Source organism: Dama dama, chromosome 24 (assembly GCF_033118175.1).
Source record: "Dama dama isolate Ldn47 chromosome 24, ASM3311817v1, whole genome shotgun sequence".
Classification (NCBI taxonomy): domain Eukaryota; kingdom Metazoa; phylum Chordata; class Mammalia; order Artiodactyla; family Cervidae; genus Dama; species Dama dama.
In genome coordinates, this window is record NC_083704.1 from 13396515 (window position 1) to 13413587 (window position 17073).

A 17073-nucleotide genomic window follows, 5' to 3' on the forward strand; every position below is an offset into this window, starting at 1 on the left:
TGTGTTGTTACCACACTAATGCAGGCTGTTAGTAGTAGGGGAAGCTGTCTGTGCATGTATCTTTCTCACGATGGCAGTAATATATGGGAACTCTACTATCTGCTCTTGTATTTAATACATTTTTAAAAGAGGAAATAAGCATATGTTAAAGAAATGCTGTTAAAACCATGTATTTTATACATGTGCAAAACATATTTTATAGGGCATAACAGAGTAACTTTAGAAAATTGAAAAGGCAAGGGGAAGCCCTGTAGTAATCATCTAGTCATGAATAATTAAAGATTGACAGCTTTTTCTGAGATGGGAATGAGAAAAAGTTGTGTTTCATTACCATTGTTGGTACTAGAGACGATCACAGCCACTTCAGTAAGGCAGGAAAAAGGATAAAAGTACGATCATTGAAAAGGAAGAAAGAAAATTTTCATTATTCTCAAGTGTATTGATTTTGTTTGTAGAAAATTCTTAGAATATATAAATGAATTTGGAAATGTTGCTATATGCAAGGTAGTATATTAAAATTAACTGTATACTAGCAACAATTAGAAAATGACATGTAAAAAATTCCATTTTAATAGTAACAACATCAAATAGCTAGGAGGGGAGAGCAAATCTAAAAATGAACAACATTTTGTGGAGAAATACAAAAATTACTATGAGATAGTAAAGAAGTCCTAAATAAATAGTAGAGTATATCATGTTTGTGGGTTGGAAGACTTACCACTGTAAAATTTTCCCCAGAGTGTCTATAAATCCAGCATAATCCCAGTAAAATTTTAGAAATTTTTTTCTGTGAAATTTGATATGCTGATTCTAAAACACAAGCAGAAATTCAAAAACTGAGAGTAGCCAAGAATAACCACGATAATCTTGATGAAGAAAAAGTTGAAGGGCTGAAGTTACTAGACATCAGGATCTTTAAGCTTCATAATTAGAACAGTCTTACTGCCACAGAGGCAGAGAGACCAGTGGGGCAGAAATGCGTCCACTCCTGTATACCCCTGTATGTATGTATTTGTAACCAAGGTGTCCTTTCAGTGCTGTCCTAATGAAGGGTGGTTATCACATTTGAGGTAGGAAGCAATTTAAAAAAAAAAAAAAAAGTTTTGAAATTGTTCATAGTTACTTTGTGTATTTAAGTTGATAGGAACTATCTTTTCATGGAAGCAAGCCCAAGTTTTCATTTAAAAAATGGAAAATGTGAGGTTTTGAAGTTTGATGCAAATTCAGTATTTAACCTCTTCTTTAAAACTCTTACCCCTTGACCTAACTCTGTTTCTGTGACCAGTGTTCCAGACTCTGTCATTCCAGGCATTCATTTTCTTCATTGAAACATGATTCAGGAATTTGGCTTACTGGGCAGTTTGGAGTTGTAGCATGCCTACGTGTGCAGAAAAAAAAAAAAAAAGAAAACGTAAACCTATGTTGGCTCTCACTTGTGTGAACGTGTGAGCGCTTGTGTGAGTTAGTGTGAGTCTGGCTTTTCTAGGTGCAGTTTCCATACAGCACGCTTACTCAGCACAGGCTGCCGCATCCGCGCTGCAGTTGAGGAGCATCCAGTCTAATCCTGCGGGAACAGTGGCTATAGCCGTGTGTAGCGTCACGGCCGTGGGCTGTCAAGCTGCACTGCCTGGGTTCAAATTCCAGCTCTGCTCTTTCTCTCTGTGTGGCCTTCCTTGGGAGGTGCTCAGTGTTCTTATGTGTAAAATGGAGAGCATAATAGCACCTCATAGCATTGTTGTGACGATTAAATGACCAACGTAAACAGTGGCTAGCATATACTTTTCAAGCACACAGTTAGCAGTGTCGTTATCATAACTGAGAGGTGGTAGAGTGTGTGGTCTCCAAGGTGGCACGTTGTTGAGGGATGTTTTCACCGGAGACTTAGCTAAGCCCTTTCTACCTTCAGCTTGTAGTTCAGAGCGGATGCTGCTGTGAACCGTGGTCCTACTGTAGCATCCCTGTGTCTCTTTCTCCTGTCCTTGGCCTTGCAGTGGGCTCATGATCAGCTGTGGCTCACGGGGGAATGGTCCCATGGCACAGAACACAGACATTTGAGTTGGGGCAAGACATATGACCATGGAAGCAATGTACTGTTGGTGTACAGACACCCTGAAATATGTTTATTGTATATGTGTATTTATATTTGGTACACATTTTTCCCCACCAGCATTTTCCTATGTACAAAGTTCCATTGCGTTTTTTAAGAGTAACGCAGCCCTTAGCCTCTCTCCTTTGCTTTTCACTAGAAAATGATAGGAGTCTATATAGCAGAACAGTATCTGCCCCTTCATAAGCCCTGTGGTGCTGCTCATGGGTGCTTTATGGTAGGTGCAATGCTCTGGTGGTTTGTGGATCTACCATCTTCCCCAAGCCCGTGGATTTTCAACTCGCCGCTGAAATTACCTTTGAAGAATTTTTAAGAACTTTACAGGTGGCTGTTTGCCGTCTCTGTCTCCTCCCCTTCCCACACCCGCAGGCACAGACTGTCCTACTGAACTTGCGGTGCTGTGGGGATTGACACCCCATTGTACCTGCCATTCACTCTTCCTCTCCCAGGAGAGCGGCTCTTGTCAGCCGTTGCTGCTGAGCGCTGAGGCACATGCAGCTGTCACACGGCGCTGTCGTCAGCAGCTCCGCTCTGCTGCCAGGAGGCCAGGCGCCTCCCGACCCGGCCACGCTGCAGTGTCCACTGGGTTTTAGTTTACTTCTCCTTTCTTTTCTTTTTCCCCGTCTTTCCTAGCTTCTAGAGCTTCTTGGCTTTTGCTCAGGAAAAACTGGTCATTTATAGACCTCTCCAGGTAACGAGCGCCATCTTTCTGCCCTGTGAACAAACACATAGAAAGCAAGTGGGTTTTATCATGGAGCTTTCCTTGGCCGTATTGTTTGAGCCTTGGGCACCTGAGCCTGTTTGGTGCAGCTCCTGCTGAAAGGGGAGTTTGCACTTGTGCTAGGGGCCTGCTCTCACTAGGCTCAGTGTCTGGCAGATGAGATTGGTCTTTGAATAGAACAAGTTATGACCTACTGTCCCATGTCTGTGATTTAGAACAAGAGAAATAAAAGTTTAATGAGTTCTGGTTTCAGGGAATTTGTGTAATATTTCTCAAACAACTTTGGAATGTGCAAACATTTAATATTTCACAATAGTGAGGTAAAATTATAGTGCAGTTGTGTATTATGAATTGAGAAATCTTAAAAAAATTATTAATATGCAGATCGCACACTAGATTTTATCTTTCAACTATAAATATTCTAAAATGTTAATACCATCTCATTTTTGTGCTTTTTCCCCTTTCTTCCTAGAATATTTTCCTTCTTGGATATAGTAACTTTGTGCCGATGTGCACAGATTTCCAAGGTAGAGTATTAACCAGATTTGTAATCAAGAAATAATCATGCAAAGCAATTAGCCTCCAATTAAAAGAAATAAAAAATAAATAAATTAAAAATCATTTTATTAGAATGAAGATGAGTTTTCACTCAAGTAAACAGTTAAAAATTAAAATGTCATCTTTTATACTTTATATAACAGTATTATCATAATTCCACATTTGATTATTGCCTTAATATCTATTAAGAATAAATGTTTGGAAATAGAAAAGTTGAATCAAGACTTTAACAGTCTCAATAAGTTTATCTTTTTCACCCTCATCCCTCCCAACTTCCCAGGCTTGGAACATCTTAGCTCTGGATGGAAGCAACTGGCAAAGAATAGACCTTTTCAACTTTCAAACAGATGTAGAGGTAAGTTAACCAGTTTTAGACTAAAGATTTTTTTAAAAGATAAGTCAACTGCTCACTCTTTCTTGCCCTTCTGTGTATCACGTTTAGATTTAATATTAAGCCGCCAAGGTGGAATAGAGAAGAAAAACACCTGGAAGGTATTTGCATACTTCAAGACCAAAATTCTGTTTGTGTTTTTGCTTTTATCAGTAACAGAATTTTACTTTACCACCTTATTCATGTTTACCGTCTGAGCTTTACCACTCAGCTTTTCAAAGCCTCACACCTGTATCATTTAAACTTGGTTCAGTGTGTTAGTCTTGGGAGACCCTTGACAAATGTTTATTGATCTGAGAACTCCGCTGAGAATTCTGACTCAGCGCTAGGAATGGAGACTCGAGGGGCACGAGCCCAGGAGGGAGGCTGGAGAGAGAGCTGTCCCTCCAGCTCGGCCACGTAAGGCGCGTACTCTCAGTGCCCTGGGTTTATTATTTATAAAATAAGGCATGGAAGTAATCTTCAGAGCCTTTATAATTCCAGGATTCTGGTATATTTACCTGGAAATATGTAAATATCTTCATTTAAGAATGGTAAACCACCTGGAGAAGGAAATGGCATCCCACTCCAGTATTCTTGCTTGGAAAATCCCATGGACAGAGGAGCCCGGTAGGCTGTAGTCCATGGGGTCACGAAAGAGTTGGACATGACTTAGCAACTAAGTGACTAAACAGCAACACTATTCAATACTGCTTATTCCCCTACTTGAGAGCACAGTGCTTGTGAATTCTTAGGCAATCGAGATTAGATATTTTCCTGCTTAATTTGAATACACTTGAGCCTTTCTAGAGTTGGGAGTTCTGATTTGTGTCGAATTAACCAAATATGGAATGTAAAAAAATACTCAAAGCTCCCTAGGTTAAAGATTTAACCTGGCAAACGGTTAGTAATATGATGTCACTTTTCTTCTGAGTCCTTTGAGTATATCTGCCAGTTAAACTAATAAGGAAGCTATTAATAAACTATTAATAAAAAAAAGAATAGTAAACCAGATCAAATGAGAAAATTTTTCTTAAAACAACTTTAATACTAAATACGCATTTATAACCAAAAAGAAAAGAGGGAAGTAAAAAAGAGCATTACACATAGTAACTGTCTAGAGTACTATTTTAAGGGTCTAGAGATGCTAAAGTTTTATTATCTGCCCATTGTTAGTAAAACCTTACTGATTTCTAGTTTAGTCAACTCAGTGTAGTGGAATTATGTTTTAAATCAGTTATTCATGTAGCGTGTTCACATGTTTTTATTATATATTTTGTGTCTTTTTTAATGGATAAGGAAACACGTTTAACAGGGAGATGGTGTTACCAAGAACTAGTGGCCAGATGTGGAGGCCCGTCACCACCTCCTCTGGTCACTTGCTGCTTGCCTGTCTCTTTGTGGTTGTTCAGTCGCTCAGTCGTGTCCGACTCTTTGCGACCCCATGGACTGCAGCCTGCCAGGCTTCCCGGTCCTTCACCATCTCCCGCAGTTTGCTCAGACTCACGTGCATCGAGTCGGTGATGCCTGTCCTGGACCCGTCTACACCAGTGAAGCAGACGCCGCTGCAGGAGGCAGGGCTGAGCCCAAGGTCGACCACACTTGGTCTCCACACAGGTTCCTGTGCTCTGAGCTTGGCAGGGGGCAGGGGCCTCAGGTTTTCCCAAGCTCCCGGGAAAGATAAACTCTAATTCTTGGCTTGAACTCTGGTCCCTGAGTCAGGGATTCTTTAAAACTCCTTCCAGACTTAATGATTACAACAGTGCCCCTCCCAAACATGCTGACATATATTTCCCCTTCGAACTGACAGTCTATAGAGCTTTGTTCATTGTGTTTACTTAGCGATGTTGAGGAGAATATTAAATCCCAAAAATTGTGGTCATTTCTTCTGGGCAAAGGAGAGTCATTGTTTTTAAAAAAAAATTGTAAACATTTTTTCCTGTGGGTTTTTTTTTTTAAATCATCTCTTCAGTTTTCTTTGATTTTTCCAAACTGCAGCATTTTGGAAGGCACATAAAAAGTTTTTCAATTCAGATATTAAAAAATACTATTTAAGGACTTCCCTGGCAGTTCAGTGGTTAAGACTCTGTGCACCCAGTGCAGTTCCCTGGTTAGGGAACTAAGATCCTGTATGCCACACAGCATGCCAAGGAAAAAAATGATATTTCAAGTAAATATCACTACCTTGTGCATTATTTGACTTCACTGTTTTAGCTGACTGCAGCTGTATAAATGCATTGCAGAAATACTTGAGTACTTCCACTAAAGTGAAAGTGTTAATTGCTCAGTCATCTCTGACTCTTTGCCACCGCATGGGCTGTAGCCCACCGGGCTCCTCCGTCCCTGGAATTCTCCAGGGAAGAATACTGGAGTGGGTTGCCATTTCCTTCTCCAGGGGATCTTCCCAACCCAGGAATCGAAACCAGATCTCCAACACCAGGAAAGCCCCTCTTCTGCTAAAGGAGAGACCAGGTCATGGCTCACCACACGTGTAGAGAGCTACCTGTGAAGAATATAGTCTAATACTAATTAGTCCCCTCTTTGGGCTCCCACTGTGAATCCAGGTTGAATTCTAAACCAAGTATGGGGCCTCCCGTAGACAAATAACCGGTCCTTCCCTCATAGGTCAGTCAGTGAAGAATCTGCCTGCAGTGTAGGAGACCCGGGTTTGATTCCTGGGTCAGGAAGATCCTCTGGAGAAGTGAGTGGCAAACCACTCCAGTATTCTAGCCTGGAGAATCCCATGGACAGAGGAGCCTGGTGGGCTAGAGTCCATGGGGTTGCAAGAGTCGGACACGACTTAGCGACTAAACCACCACCAACGGTGGACGCTAAATAGCACCTCTGGGTGATGACCCAGGCAAGCACCCCCTGGATAAACTCATGGTCTCAGATTCATTTCTTTGGGACAAAAGTGGATCTGTTGAGAGAAGAGGGAAAGTGCCAAGGAGCAGGACTGGTGTACTAAGAGCTTTCACCGTGTGCCAGGTACTGTTCTAAGTACTTTCTGTGTATTAGTTAATTTAGCCTTCTCAGAAACACCAAATGGGAGAAACTGAGGCGCAGAAAGTTTGAATACCTTCCCCAAGGTCACTCACCTAGTAAGAAGAGAGAGTAGATACCTGGAACAGTGGATTTCATGATTTGAATTTCAAAGAAAAGGCAGAACAGCACATGCAGGTGGCAGGTGTGCATCTTGGGCATCGCTGTCTCCTGAATAAGTGTCCTTTCCCTGATGTTTAGCCTTTTCCAAACCTTTGAAAGCTGAACATTTTGTTGTCTTCATGGTTGTTGAAAGAGCCTGTGAGGCCAAAAATGAGAAATAACCAAATAGTCTTAACTGAAAGTCATAAGTCCAAGGACTCCTCTGTTAGGCCTTATTTTTCTGTCATGCCTTTCTTTCTAAAATGCCTGCCTATAGCATACTGACGGCTATTACACAGTGTCCCTCACTGGAATTTGCATTTGGAAAGGATTTGCTTTTTTTTTTCTCTCTTATTTAGAAACATTGGAACAGAAAATTCTGAATGTAATTTTTTTATTCCAATATAAAAACTTCTACTCCAAAGACGGAAGAATAAGAAGTTTGTATAAGTGTGACTAACTTGAGAGAAAACAGAATGATGTGCTCTATTTGTAGACGTTGGTATGGAGCTATTTTTGCAGTTTTATTCAGTGTTTAGATATTTATCTTGGATTTCCAAGTCATAGTCTTTTTTTTTTTTTTTTTCCCTCCCACTGACAGAAATTTATTTTAAAGGTGTCTGGAGTTTTGGCTCAAAAACTAATTATTAACGTAGGTAGGACTCAAGAAAGCATAGATAAAGCCACCAGCAATATCAGAATTTGGATTTTCAACTTAAGTTGTTAGCCAGCCTGTGTGAATCTTGCTTCTGTAATACTGTGGTTTGATGTGTCCTAGTGGACCCTTCCTGCTTAGAGTTCAGTGTCAAGGTAGCTGTTTTGTAAAGTAAGGATGATAGTATTACAAATGAAACAAAATGGCCTTTTCAGTGTTTGCTCCCTCCTGGGTGTGGTTATCATGCAGAGGACACAGCTTTTAGAGTCACAGAAACTTGTTATAAACCCCAACTCTGCTACTCAGTGAAGTGCAATATTGGCAATTTAACCATTTACTTTATTTATTTGCAAAATGAAGGTATTGAATCCACCCTGTATTAGTCTGGATTCTCCAGAAAAACAGAGCCAATAAGATTTCGTGTGTGTATATAGATACAGATGTAGAGATTCCTTATGAGGAATTGGCTCAGATGATGATGGAGGCTGAGAAGTTCCCAGACGTGCCGTCCGCAAGCTGGAGGCCCAGGAGAGCTCGTCTGAGTCAGGAGGTCTGTGAGCCAGCAGAGCCAGTGTGTCAATTCCAGTCTGAAAGCTGGCAGGTTCGAGACCCAGGAGGAGTTGATGTTTCAGCCCAGGTCCAAAGGCCAGCAAAGAGCAAAGTCTGGCTCAGCCATCAGGCAGGAGTTCTCTCTCAGTCAGCACTTTTTGCTCTGTTCACCCCTGCTGGGGAGGACAATCTGCTTTACTCAGCCTGCTATTCAGATGCTAATCTCATCCAGAAGCCCTCACAGACAACACCCAGAGTGATGCTTGGCCAGGTCACAGGCTGGCTCTCTGTCCCAGTCCTGTTGACCATAAAATTAATCATCGTGAGTTCACCCCTTGTCAACGTGCACCCACAGGCATGTCCATAAAACCATACTTGTCTCCACATAAAGACAGTATGAACTCGTGATTCCACCTAATGTGATTCAGCTATCCAGTGTACAATCAAAAATACACTTAAGCCCCTCCTCAGAAGAGGAGGTAGAGTCCTAGAGTGATATTCATTCTTCTTGACACTCCGTGCCTTCAGTACTTGAATGCAGAATTGAAGGAACTTAAATACTATGACATAAAGTCAGTACATCTTACATCACACAGAAAGGGGATAAGGGAGGAAAGAAAGAATACGTTTGTTCTGTACACACACATTCATAACAAAATAGGGAGAAAGTACAACAGTTATAGTCCTAATCTCTCTAACTGGTCATGTGGTCAGAGTTGGCACTTAGAACTACCTTCTACCACACATTCTGTATTCTCCTTGTCTTCAGCCCCTCAGCTGGTTGTGGTTCCTCACTTGGTGGAGTGACCCAAATGGCCATTCCCGAAGCCATGAACAGTCCTCTTTGGACTGGCTTCATTTTCCCGTTGACTTTAATCCTAGGGCATATTAATACTGAGAGACATCCCAAGGGATTTCCTGTATTTCAGACATTCTCTTCCTTAGTTCATGGAAGAGTAGTCTGCACAGTTATTGTGAATATTAAATGAGCCTTAACAGACACAAGAAAGTAATAAAATCATGCCTGAAAAAGTGGAAGTGCTTAGTCAGTGTTCTCATATATCTGCCAAAGTTACCTTTTCAAAGCAAATGTGTTTAAATAGGGGATTGCTGAGAAGAAGGAGATAGCTTTTACAATGCATTTTCATATTTTTGGAGTAGTACTGTTTAGCTTAAATAGATTTTCTTTTTCTTTTTAAGCAACATTGTTTTAGATCTCTGCCCAGCAGCCAGTGTTGCCATAGCAGACCTCAAAAAGCCTTAGAATTTGTGGAGTAGCCGTGAGCCCTGGCAAGGGGAGGCCTACCTCCAGAGTCGAGACATTCAAAGAGTAGTGTGTGATTTTTAAAAAAGACTTAATGTTTTAATTGAAAACATTTTTTTAGTGCTTGCAGTCCCTCTATACACAAGGAGCAGAAGTGGAGTGTTGGAAGAATGTTCTAAAATATCGTCTATTACACCTGGAAGTACATATTTAGTTCCTAAACTTCAGGTTGTTTTGCTGTTAGATAAGCAGCATGAATAAGATTTTTTCCAACTTTCTCCATTGAAGGGTCGAGTGGTGGAAAACATCTCAAAGCGATGTGGTGGGTTCCTGAGGAAGCTGAGCTTGCGGGGGTGTATTGGCGTTGGAGATTCCTCCTTGAAGTAAGTCAGTCCACTGTGCCTCAGTCTGTCATGGCAGCTTTTAGCTGGCGTTCTCATCAGCGAAAATAAGCCAAGCATATTACTTGCTTTTCTTCTGTTGGCATCTTTCTGTGTAACTTGCATAGAGTAATGAGAACATGACGATTTTGGAGCCAGCAGGCCTGAACGAGAAACCGAGAGCTCCAGTGTGGTCACAGCTGTGGCCGTGGGCCAGGTTACTTTGCTGTCAGCTCTGTCTTCTGTAAGAGGAGGCAGTTACAGCTCCTTCCTGGAAATGTCACGGGTGTCACAGGAAGTAACATGTACATAGTCCCAGGCACATAATCATACTATATCAGTTCACCTCTTTGTCACTTTGCCATCTTCGTAGGTGCCTTCTCATAATCATGGCTACCTTGTTGTGTAAATTACACTAATTAACAAAATAATTCTTTCAAAAAATTCTTTACCATAACCTGGGATTTTGCTTACCCGTAATGGGATATGGTTATCACATTCACTTCATTCTCATTAGCAATATACCCCATCCAGCCAAATGCTTGCCCACCTCTTCCTGGATAGCCATTATTTATTGGAAATGTTATTACTCCACTGTTAAGGGCATGTGCTTTGAGCTTTTTTTGAGATAGGACGTAATTAAACCTGTGTGTCTTTACCCTTGTGGCCTCTAGTGTTGTTTGAGGTTGGCTAAATTAGGGCACACACACTGCCCCTTAGAATCTTGGAATGGTCTTTGCCTCTTGGAAACTTAACCATACCAGCATGATCAATCACAGACCTCCAGTGAGAATGTACAGTGTGTAGTGATTGCAAATACTAGAATTTGTAATTGAAACATCTGCTGCACCATTGCTAAGAAAATCAATTCATGATATCTTCTAAGGATCAAAACACTCCGTCTGTGTTATGGAACACAGAGGTGGTTTTGTTTTTTTTTAAATAAAAAAATTCAGATCATCAGAAAAATTTTCTGCTTCTTCAAAAGCTTTGTAAATCAGTGGAATAGATTGAGTCTGTTTTAACAGGAAGCTTAAATGTACCAAATAGGTCCTAAGATAACTTATACCAGAAAACATAAATCTGATAGTGGTTCCACTAAAGAAACTAAAATAAATGTGAAGATGTGGATTGGCAGTGGGGACTGTCAAACACATTCTCCTCTGGGCACTTGGAATAGAGCCGTGGGTAACAAAACTATCCGGTAAGGCTAAGAATGTTATTGGTTTACCATGAATTTTAGAGCAGAAATCTGTATCAGTATCTATATAAATTTTTAACACTTGAGGCCAGATTACTGTGAGAAATAATGATAAACATAATCAAAGAATCATGATTGGAGAAGAATTTTGTTACGGCGTCAGTTTTGGGTTGTAATCACCTAGAACCAGTCTTGGCCTCTGTCCTACCCTTGCATGTGTATTCTCGTTGTGGTGCGAGGGGTGCGATTTGTTTACAATTGTTGATTGAGCTTGTGCTATACCAAGTACTGATTTAAGCACTGGAAATACAGTAGTAATTAGATTGAAATTCGATTCTAATGGGTCTTGCATATATGTTCTCTGTAACTCCTGCTCTATCCTTAGATATGAAGTCCTGTTGATTTTAAATATTGAGATTTAATTGAGCTGTAATGAACTGTGCATCTTTAAAGTATACAATTTGATATAGTTTAGATTATGAATATACCCATGAAACTAACATTGTAGTCAAGATAATGAATGTGTTCGTGTCCCACAGAATTTTCCTCATGTGCCTTCGTCATCACTCCCTTCCTCCCACCCCTTCTCTACTTCATCTCTGCTTTCTGTCACTGTAGGTTAGCTTGCTTTATCTAAAATTTTATATGTACCTGCATACAGCATGTACTCCTTTTTGCCTGGCCTCTATAACTTAACATGATTGTTTTTGAGAGTCACTCATGTTATGTGTGTCAGTAATTTTTCATTCCTTTTTATTGATAGGTAGTGGTCCACTGTATGGCATATAATGCAGTTTATTCATTCATCTGTTTATGGACATTTGGGTTTTTCCAATTTTCACCCATTACACATAAAGCTGTTATAAAGGTTTTTGTGCAAGATGCATGCCATCATTTTTCTTAGGAGTAGAATGGAGTAGATCATTTGATAGGTGTGTGGTTCACTTTTTAAGAAACTTGCAAAATGTTTCTCGAAAAATTGTACCATTTTACATCCCCACCGAAAGTGTGTGATGCTTCCAGTTCCTGTAAGTCTTTGCCAATACTTGGTGGATCAGTCTTTGTCATTTTAGTCATTCCTGTGGATGTGAACAGTGGTATCTCATTGTGGTTTTAGTTTGCATTTCTCTAATGACTAACGCTGTTAAGTGTCTTTTTATGTGATTTTTGCTATCCATTTATTTTCTTTGCTGAAATGTCTGTTCTAATATTTGGTTGGATGGTTGTTTTGCCTTTTTTTTTTCTTTTCTTCGTTATATTGTTTATTGTCTTACCACTGGATTTTGAGAGTTCTTAATATGTTCTGAATATAAATCCTTTATCAGATATGTTTTGCAAATTTTTTTTCCCCGTCTGTGGCTGACCTTTGTGTTCTTTTAACTGTCTTTTGAAGTTTTTCATTTTGAGGTAGTTCAGTTTATCAGTATTTTTCTTATGAATCATGTTTTTGTTATTACATATGAGATCTTTGCCTAACTCAAGGCCATAAAGGTTTTCTCATATGTTTCTAGAAGTTTTGTAGTTTAGACCTGTGATCCATTTTGACTTGTTTTTTGTGTATGGTGTGAGGTGTAGGTTGATAACTCATTTTTTTTGGTCTGTGACATTCAGTTCTTAGCACCATATGTTGAAATGACCACCCATTTCCCACCAAATTGCCTCTTACAGTTTTGTTAAAAATTATTTGTCCAAATAATTATGGAACTATTTCTGTACTCTCAGTATTTTCCATTGGTCTAATTGTCTCTCTTTACAGTAGACCACACTGTCTTGATAACTGTAGCTTTATAATGAGTCTTGAAATCTGGCTTGATTAGTCCTTGAACTTAACTATCTTTCAAACCTGTTTTAGCTATACTAGGTTAGTTGCATTTCCATATAAATTATGGAACCATCTTGTCAATTTCTACAAAAAAGCTTGCTGGGATCCTGATTAAGAGATGGTGAATCCATAGATCAATTTGCAGATACTTGACATCTTAGAAGTATTAAGTCTTTGAACTCATAAGCCTGGCTTATCTCTCCTTATATTTAGGTGTTTTTTAGATTTCCCTCAGTGTGCTGTAGAGTTTTCAGTGTACAAATTGTGCACATCTTTTGTCATATGTCTACATAAGTGTTATGAAATATTATTGTAAATGACATTTTAAATTCAAATTTTGATCGTTCATTGTTGGTAAATAGAAATATAATTGATTTTTTAAAATGTTTTCCTGTTTTTTAAAAAAAATTTGTTTACTTATTTGGCTACACTGGATCTTAGTTGAAGTGTGTGGGATCTGTTAGTTGCCATATGTTACAAGTTACAAGTCACGCCACCATGTAGGACCTAGTTCTCAAATGACCAGGGCTTGAACTCCAGCCCTCTGCATTGGGAACATGGAGTCTTAGCCACTACACCACCAGGGAAGTCCTCAAAATATGATTGATTTTTGTACATTAATCTTTCATCCTGCAACTTGAATAGACTCACATTAGTTTTAGTAGCTTTCTTTGTTGATTACTTCAGATTTTCTTTGTAGACAGTCATGTTGCCTATAAATGAAGATGGTTTTTTTTTCTTTTCTAGGCTCTTTTTATTTTTATTTATTTTATTTTATTTTTTTCACAATTTCTACTTTTATTGCCTAATTAGATTTTATTTCCATCTGGACAGCTTACTTTTTATTGGTGCGTGACGATATGATTTGTTTTTTGTTTCTCCTTCTGAACCCTGGATGAAAAGAAAACTCAGTTCTGGGAGGGACTGTCAGATAAGGGTACAGAATATGGTGAAATGGTGCTCAGTATCCTCAAAAAAATTAGCAAAATCAATCCTAGAAGATCCCTTATTTGCCCTCTTGCTAGTTAATAAATAGACTGCTGGGGAAAGGGAGGAATAGATTCAAGGGCAAAGAAGGGTCCAGATGGGATGAGGAAAGCAGGGACAGACGTGTCTACCCCACTCTCTCCTGCTCTCACTTACACCTATCCTCTAAATAAAGTAGTAGTAGACTTTACTGCTACTGCTAAGTCACCTCAGTCGTGTCCGACTCTGTGCGACCCCATCCCTGGGATTCTCCAGGCTAGAACACTGGAGTGGGTTGCCATTTCCTTCTCCAGTGCATAAAAGTGAAAAGTGAAAGTGAAGTCGCTCAGTCATGTCTGACTCTTCGCGACCCCATGGACTGCAGCCTACCAGGCTCCTCTGTCCATGGGATTTTCCAGGCAAGAGGACTGGAGTGGGGTGCCATTGCCTTCTCCGTAGGATCTTTTTAAAAAAAGATTATTTATTTATGGCTGCGCTGGGTCTTTGTTGCTACATGCGGCTTTTCTCTAGTTGCAGAGAGTGGGGGCTACTCTTCTTTGCAGTGCCCAGGCTTCTCGTTGCAGTGGCTTCTCTTGTTGTGGAGCACAGGCCCTAGGGCATGCAGGCTTCAATACTTGCGGCGCATCGGCTCAGTAGTTGTGGCTTGCAGGCTCTGGAGCGCTGGCTCAGTAGTTGTAGCGCCTAGACTTCTTTGCTCCGTGGCATGTGGGATCTTCCTGGACCAGGGATCGAACCTTTGTCCCCTGCATTGGTAGGTGAATTTGAAAATAATTTTTCTTGTTTTCAATCATTGCATTTTCTTTTTTTTTTTAATTTTATTGGATTATAATTGATTTATAATTTTGTGTTAGTTTCAAGTGTGTGGGAAAGTGATTCAGTTATACCTACATTCATTCATTTTCAGATTCTTTACCCATATGAGGTATTAAAGAATAATGAGTAGAATTCTGTATGTTATACAGCAATTCTTATTGGTTATCTATTTTATATATAGTAGTGTGTGTGCGTGTTAATCCTAAGCTTCTACTTTATCCCTCTCTCCCACATTTCCCCTTTGGTAACCATAACTTTGTTTTTGAAATCTGTGAGTCTTTCTGTTTTGTAAATAAGTTCATTTGTATCCTTTTTTTTTTAAGTTGGATTCTATAAATGAGTGGTAACATACGATATTTGTCTTTATGTTACTTCATTAGTATGATAATCTGTAAGCCCATCCATGTTGCTGCAAATGGCATTTATTTTGTTCTTTTTTATGGCTGAGTAATATTCCATTGTATACATGCACTACATTTTCTTTATTCCGTTGTCAGTGGACATTTAAGTTGCTTCCATGTCTGGGCTATTGTAAATAGCACTGTGATGCGCACTGGGGTCCATGTATCTTTTCAAATTATGGTTTGCCCGAACACAGACTGGGAGTGGGATTGTTGAGTCACATGGTAGCTCAGTTTTTAGCTTTTAAGGAACCTCCACACTCACCTCCTTTAGTAGTTGTACTAGTTTGTATTCCCAGAATCAACAGTGTAGATTCCCTTTTCTCCATACCCTCTCCAGCATTTACTGTTTGTAGACTTTGTTGATACTGGCCATTCTGACCAGTGTGAGGTGATACCTTGTAGTTTTGATTTACATTTCTCTGATGGTTAGTGATCCAAAGATGAAATTGCCAACATCTGTTGGATCTTAGAAAAAGCAAGAGAGTTCCAGAAAAACATCTACTTCTGCTTTATTGACTATGCCAAAGCCTCTGACTGTGCAGATCACAGCAAACTGGAAATTTCTTCAAGAGATGGGAATACCAGACCACTTGACCTGCCTCCTGAGAAATCTGTGTGTAGGTCAAGAAGCAACAGTTAGAACTGGACATGAAACAACAGACTGGTTCCAAATTGGGAAAGGAGTGCGTCAAGGCTGTGTATTGTCACTCTGCTTATTTAACTTACATGCAGAGTACATCATGAGAAACGCCGGGCTGGATGAAGCACAAGCTGGAATCAAGATTGCCGGGAAGAAATATCAGTAACCTTAGATATGCAGGTGACACCATCCTTATGGCAGAAAATGAAGAACTGAAGAGCCTCTTGATGAAAGTGAAAGAGGAGACTGAAAAAGTTGGCTTGAAACTCAACATTCAGAAAACTAATATCATGGCATCCAGTTCCAGCACTTCATGGCAGATAGATGGGGAAACAATGGAAACAGTGAGAGACTTTATTTTGGGGGCTCCAAAATCACTGTAGATGGTGACTGCAGCCATGAAAGTAAAAGACATTTGCTCCTTGGAAAAAAAGCTATGACCAACCTAGACAGCATATTGAAAAGTAGAGACATTACTTTGCCAACAAAGGTCTGTCTAGTCAAAGCAATGGTTTTTGGAGTAGTCATGTATGGATGTGAGAGTTGGACCATAAAGAAAGCTGAGCACCGAAGAATTGATGCTTTTGAACTGTGGTGTTGAAGACTCTTGAGAGTCCCTTGGACTGCAAGGAGATCCAACCAGTCCATTCTAAAGGAAATAAGTCCTGAATACTCATTGGAAGGTCTGATGCTGAAGCTCCAATACTTTAGCCACCTGATGCAAAGAACTGACTCATTGGAAAAGACCTTGATGCTGAGAAAGGCTGAAGGCAGGAAGAGAATGGGACGACAGAGGATGAGATGGCTGGATGGCATCACCGACTTGATGGACATGAGTTTGAGCCAGCTCTAGGAGTTGGTGAAGGACAGGGAAGCCTGGCATGCTGCAGTCCATGGGGTCGCAAAGAGTCGGACACAACTGAGCAACCGAACTGACTGACTGATGGTTAGCGATGTTGAGCATCTTTTCATGTGCTTATTGGTCATCTATTTGTCTTCTTTGGAGAAACGTCTATTAAGGTCTTCTGCCCATTTCTTGATTGGGTTGTTTGTTTTTTGTTGTTGAGTTATATGAGCTGTTTGTATAATTTGGAGATTAAGCCCTTGTTGGTCACATCATTTGCAAATATTTTCTCCCATTCCTTAGGTTGTCTTTTCCTTTTTTTTTTATTTTTAAATAATGGCTTTCTTTGCTATGCCAAAGCGTGGATGTTTGATTCAGTTCTGTTTATCTTTGTTTTTATTTCTATTGGCTTGGGAGACTAACCTGAGAAAAACATTTAGGTCAGAAAATGTTTTTCCTGTGCTTTTGGCAAGGATTTTTATGGTGTCATGTCTTATGTTTATGTCTTTAAGCCGTTTTGAGTTTATTTTTGTGCGTGGCGGGAGGGTGTGTTCTGACTTTATTGATTTACATGTAGCTGTAAACTTACCCAACACCCCTGAGGAGACTTTGCC

The 17073-nt window shown here is 39.9% G+C and overlaps 1 protein-coding gene across 4 annotated transcripts in view; it reads left to right on the forward strand.

Annotated features, from left to right (window-relative positions):
• Positions 1 to 17073, forward strand: part of FBXL2 (F-box and leucine rich repeat protein 2) — a 79616-nt gene that overhangs the window by 36819 nt on the left and 25724 nt on the right. For 2 of the 4 annotated variants that reach the window (XM_061127692.1, XM_061127693.1), the window contains exons 3-5: positions 3301 to 3355; positions 3667 to 3741; positions 9657 to 9751. In XM_061127692.1, the coding sequence (XP_060983675.1) occupies positions 3301 to 3355; positions 3667 to 3741; positions 9657 to 9751 (225 nt within the window). Of the gene's footprint in view, positions 1 to 3299; positions 3356 to 3666; positions 3742 to 9656; positions 9752 to 17073 lie in introns of those variants that run through there. The other 2 variants (XM_061127694.1, XM_061127695.1) reach the window with 2 other exon arrangements.